This window comes from Triticum aestivum, chromosome 3A (genome assembly GCF_018294505.1).
Source record: "Triticum aestivum cultivar Chinese Spring chromosome 3A, IWGSC CS RefSeq v2.1, whole genome shotgun sequence".
NCBI lineage: Eukaryota > Viridiplantae > Streptophyta > Magnoliopsida > Poales > Poaceae > Triticum > Triticum aestivum.
In genome coordinates this window covers 525,535,338-525,540,824 of record NC_057800.1, presented here as the reverse complement: position 1 = coordinate 525,540,824, position 5,487 = coordinate 525,535,338, and the positions used below count along the sequence as shown (strand labels likewise).

At 44.5% G+C, this 5,487-nt stretch overlaps 1 protein-coding gene across 1 annotated transcript; it reads left to right on the top strand.

The window, feature by feature from the left end:
* Positions 1–871: 871 nt before the first annotated feature.
* On the top strand, positions 872–4,803 carry LOC123062026 (ribose-phosphate pyrophosphokinase 3, chloroplastic). Its single transcript, XM_044485329.1, has 7 exons — positions 872–1,424; positions 2,091–2,406; positions 2,497–2,592; positions 2,691–2,759; positions 2,861–2,989; positions 3,150–3,249; positions 4,398–4,803. The coding sequence occupies exons 1-7, from the start codon at positions 1,045–1,047 to the stop codon at positions 4,529–4,531; spliced, it is 1,224 nt and encodes a 407-aa protein (XP_044341264.1). The 5' UTR covers positions 872–1,044; the 3' UTR covers positions 4,532–4,803.
* The last annotated feature ends 684 nt before the right edge of the window (positions 4,804–5,487 follow it).

Genomic DNA, 5,487 nt, shown 5'->3' with positions numbered 1-5,487 from the left:
GAAAATAAGACCGTAATGTATGAATTTTCAGTTTCATTCGATCTCATCTCAGCAAGGTACAAGTAGTGTGCAAGTTGAAAGGAATCACATGATGTGGTGTAGCCTAGTTGGTTGTTGTTGCTAAATTAATTGTGGGAGGTTGTGGGTTTGATTCCCCTCCTATTGCATTTTTTCGCTTTTTTTCAAACTGTTGTGCAGAATCGTGATGGGCCCGCCCCCAGCGGGGGATCCGGGTTGCCTGGAAATCGGGAGAAGGGAGGGGTTCGTGCGGGGGGAGGGGGTGATCGGGATGGCCCAGAAAATCGGGAGTGATGGGTTTCGTACGACACGAGGGGCTGCTGTGATTTTTGCGATCGGGATGGGATGGGTTTCGTACGATACGAGGGGTTGTGGTGATTTTTGCAATCTGGCACACGGTTGCCAGTTATCACAGTCTAAATTAAAAAATACCTTCAAGGGCTAGTTCTGGATGGTCTTATTTTTTCTTTTCCGATACTGTATTAGTAGGAGTATGTTATTTTATTTTTTTTGCAATGAAAAGGGGATAATCCCGGTTAAAAAAGACAGTACCACAAGATGAGAAGAAACCATTAATCGGAATCACACACTTTTTTTTGAGAGAGAATCACACTTGTTTTTTTTTTTTTTGAATTAACATAACGTTTGATCGCAAACACGTTTTAAACGGACAAGAACCAGAGATGACACGAATGTATACACGTGACGCGACGCCCAGAGTCCCAACAACAGAAAAACGGCGTTTCGAATCCTTATCGGCTGACCGCTCCGGCGGGCATACGCCATCATCCCCGGTCGTGAGTCCGCCCTGGTCCGCACCTACCCAAACGAGACGACCCACCGTCCGCCGCCGGTGCGCCCACGCCGCTCTCCCCTGTCCAACCCCGACAATTCTCTCCCACGGTAAACAAACACGCGCAGTACATAAACTACCGCGCGCACCTGCCTCCCCTCGGCCTGCTCACCTGCCACATCAGAACCAGTCCTCCCCCTCGCGGCGCGCGTGACAGGCGAGGCAGACCGAAGATGGCAACGGCAGCCTCCGCCTCCGCCTCCCCCGCCGCTCTGCGCGCCAAAACCCCAGCCCCGGGCGCGCACCCCAGCCCGAAGTCCAGCCTCGCATTCCCGTGGCCTTCCCCCGGCGCCTCCGCGTCCGCCTCCGCGGCTGCCTCCGGCAGGCTCCACGCCAGCCTCCACCTCGGCGGGGTCCGCGGCGTCGGCACCGCCAACGGCACCGGCCTCCACGTGCTGCACCCCGACGTCAAGCCGCTGGCCGTGCCCAAGATGGCCGGCGGCGCGGGGGCGCAGAAGAGCATCCTGCTCTACCACTGCGAGGAGATGAGGGATCTCGCCCAGCAGGTGGCCGCCCGGAACGACGACATCGAGCTCTGCACCATCTCCTGGAGGTCCCGGCCGAGCTCCCTCTTCACTTCTAGTATTGCGTTGCTCTGTTTTACTCCTTGGGTGTTTGAATTTTATTTGGTGCGTCCGGAATAGTGGATTCTCTGGGCACACAATTTGAGCCCCAGGCTTTCAGTCTGTCGGAGGGAAGTCTCTCGATTGCTCCAGTTCAGGGAAAATAGGCAGATGTGATGATTTGGGCGTGGGCTCGTTTAAACTTGCAGAGTGCATCAGGATGACATTTCTTCCCCAAACTAATGGAGAAATCATGTTAAGGAAAAATGTCCAAAGTGGATGGAAAGTGGAAACATTCTGGAGACATCCGGATTGATAATTGATGGAGGGGATCTAACCCAATTATTGTTCAGTAGGCACTTGGGACAACAGAAGCATGTTATATTACAATTCGCGTAGAAACTGTACTTCCTTTCACAAACGCCTGTTATGGCCCAAAAACTGATTTAGTAGCATATATGTGATTGCTCATGGGCACCATCAAGGGACGTAGAATTGGAAGTGTAAATCATCGCAATGTTCTGATCATGGTAATTTAGGAGTAGGTAGGAACAAGGACTTTTTTACTTTTAAATTTGAATCTGCAGCAACTTATTTAATGTTAGTAGAAGTACACCAAACTTATGTCTCCTGTTAACTTCTGCTCAATTTTTCAGGAAGTTTCCCGATGGATTTCCAGATTTGTTCATACCAAATGCCCAGAACATTCGTGGGCGACATGTTGCCTTCTTAGCATCATTCAGCTCGCCTGGTGTCATATTTGAGCAAATATCGATTATATATAATCTGCCAAAGCTGTTCATTGCTTCATTTACTTTGATACTGCCATTTTTCCCAACTGGGACTTCCGAGCGTATGGAAGACGAAGGAGATGTCGCAACCGCCTTTACACTTGCTAGAAGCTTGTCACACATACCAATATCCAGAGGTGGACCCACCAGTTTAGTGATTTTTGATATTCATGCTTTGCAGGTAAGTGAAATTCGTCCATATCATCCAGTTGAGTTCTTCACCTGTTCCTTTAAAAAAATATGTGTAAACTTGTGTTCAACAATACATCAGGAGAGATTCTACTTTGGAGATGCAATCTTACCATGTTTCGAGAGTGGCATCCCCTTGTTGAAAAGTAGGCTTCAGGAGCTACCTGATTCTGATAACGTGAGTACGCTCGAGTCCCAGTTAAAGGAAGAAAAACAAGTTTTAATTGACAATGTTGTATGGTATCTGTCTGATACACTCCTTAATATGTTTTTCAGATAGCCATAGCTTTTCCAGATGATGGCGCATGGAAGCGCTTCTATAAGCAACTCCAACATTTTCCTATGGTAAATATGCTCTGTCCTAACACCTCTAAACATGAACAGAAATTGTCATTCTTATCTATTTATTGTATAATGACTTGTTTCCGCAAAATGTGTTGAAATAGATTATATGCAACAAAGTTAGAGAAGGTGATCAAAGAATTGTGCGTATAAAAGAAGGAGATGCTAGAGGCCGTCATGTTGTTATAGTGGATGACTTGGTGCAGTCTGGTGGTACTTTGATTGAATGCCAGGTAATGAAATTTGTTTATGGCTTAATATCTCCTTTTATTCTGGTGATTAGTTGTGGATCTTCAACTCATGTGTCCTTGTGGTTGAATAAATTTATATCTCAATTATGTATTTTTACCATACTTCATCAAGAGTGTAAACTAACACTAGTTTCCTGTGCAGAAAGTGTTGGCTGCTCATGGAGCAGCAAAGGTTAGTGCATACGTAACACATGGCATTTTCCCCAACAAATCATGGGAGAAATTTAAGCCTGATAATGGAGGTATGTACCCGTCATTAGCTTCATAATATTAGCATGCTAAAAGGTTTCCCTTGGTATTTTTATTAGTTTTCTCTTTATTGCTCCTGAATCAGAGATTCATAGACAAATAATATGATTATGAACAAGTTAGTTTCTTTCTCAGCTGATACCCTCTTAATAGCATGTGACCGAATTAGAACAGCTGGTCAAATTGGTTGGCAAACCTATTTTCCTTTTTTTTTGTTGCTTTGTCACTGTTAAACATTTATTCTTTCACCTACCATACATGTTTGACTGAGCAACGGATTCTTGATTTTCCAACGAGCTCATATATGAAATGTCCTTCGCCCTAAAGGGAAAACCATTTTCTCTTCTTTTTGCCAAGTCAGCTTCTAGATGCAAACTTGTCCAACTTTTGGCTTGCATGGGATGAAATCCTTAAAAGATATCAAAGAAAGAAGCCTTCCAGTTCCTACCGTGACACATAAAATCTTATGATTTTCCTTGCATCCTACTTTCTTGTTGATGCAGTGTAGCTGCATCATGTTTCAACTCCAATGTTATGTATATATCTTTTTGTCCTAACACCTTGAGACACCAATTTGAGTGAAGAAATTTGGAGAACCCACTTTTGATTGTTCACGCAAACAGCCATCCTATAAGGTTTCAACTCCAATGTTATATTCTTCGCATCCTAATTCACCATTGAGGCAGTTAGGATGCATCGTGCCCCGTAACCTTTCCTTATGCAAGTAAAATCTTTTGTTCAAATACTTTGTGGGAAGCACTACCCAACAAAAGCTTTGCGGCTCGATGCATTGCTAGAAGAAAACGTTATTTACAAGCCCGAGAAGAGGCCAACAGCCTAGAGTACAATGCTCCATTTGTCCTGGCAAGCGGGCCAGATGTAGAACTTGACCCGCAGAGGGCCCACGTGCTAGCTTCCAATATCTAGATACAATCGGCCCCTGGAAGAGGGTCTTGTGGCAGGACTTAAAAATACTGAGGGTGCCACACAGTTACCTCTGTGTACATGACTATGATGGAAGCACCTTGCACAAGTGAAATTTCAAGAGCTTTTGCTAGTTCAGCACTTTTGTGTTATAAAAATAATTTGTTCTGCATTTTCTTGATTATATTTACCAAGTTGGTCATTGTAAAAATTTCAGAGGGTCCGGAGCACGCCCTGAGCCACTTTTGGATTACCGACTCGTGCCCTCTCACAGTTGAAGCGGTCAAGGACAGACGGCCGTTTGAAATTCTCAGCCTGGCAGATTCTATTGCTTCTGCTCTTCAGATTTAGCAAGCCGATTTGGTCTGCTCGCTCGGCTGCAATATTGTTTAGTTCATTCTTCTAGCACATTGCTTCCCACCTTTTTTTTTTTTGCAGTAGTTTCTTTTGGCTGAGATATTGTGTAGTTCATCTTTTAATCTTCACCTCAGGGAAGTGTTCAATGGATTGTTGGGACCACAAAAACATTTCTAGGATAGTATGCCTAATAACTTGGCAGGACAAGCCAGGTGAGTCACATGTTTGCTATATAAATAAAAATTCAAATAAGTTTATCTGGCTTCTATTCTTGCATACTTTTCTCCCGATTTATGTCATGTCTACGGTGGCTGATTCCGGTGGTAAGAAGGATTTCGGAAGTGCCTGCTAGTGCTGTTGCCATGCCGCCGCTGCATGTGGGCTGTTGGCTCATCCACCTCTACACTTGATAAACTATGGTGCCAGGATCTTGGCGGGATTCGGATAGATAATGATAGGGATAGGGATGGCTCTTTTTTCTTTTTTGACGGGAAGGCCTTCCTGGCTTGCACTTACATCATCCGCTGTAAAACTAGGAGCTGTATCCAACCACATGGTTGGTGGATTACACCGTAAGGATGGACTAACGAGCTGCTCGGCTCGTTAAGCTCGTACTCGTTAAGACTCGGCTCGTTAAGCTCGTTAAGATTAACGAGCAGAAAACCTTGCTCGGCTCGGCTCGTTAGGCTTGTGAGCGCCCGCGAGAGCTCGTTAACAGATTATAATGTGTTATGATATACATGATGAATGTGTATGTATGGTTTTTAAGATGAAATATGGTGACTAAAAAAAATGAAGTAGTTTGTTACCTCATATGTTGATTAGATTAAATAGATGGGTTGAGGTGCTACAAAAAGTTTGTCACGTAAGATGGAAATATTTGTTGTGTTGTTACTAACGAGCTTAATGAGCTACTCGCGAATCTTGTTAGCTAACGAGATAAAATCAAT

Bases quoted from the DNA above. Each gene is read 5' to 3' on its own strand.
- LOC123062026 (XM_044485329.1), top strand. From the start codon at position 1,045: ATGGCAACGGCAGCCTCCGCCTCCGCCTCCCCCGCCGCTCTGCGCGCC. The intron at 2,593-2,690 runs GTGAGTACGCTC...TATGTTTTTCAG, and splicing joins AGCTACCTGATTCTGATAAC to ATAGCCATAGCTTTTCCAGA. The intron at 2,990-3,149 runs GTAATGAAATTT...TTTCCTGTGCAG, and splicing joins GTACTTTGATTGAATGCCAG to AAAGTGTTGGCTGCTCATGG.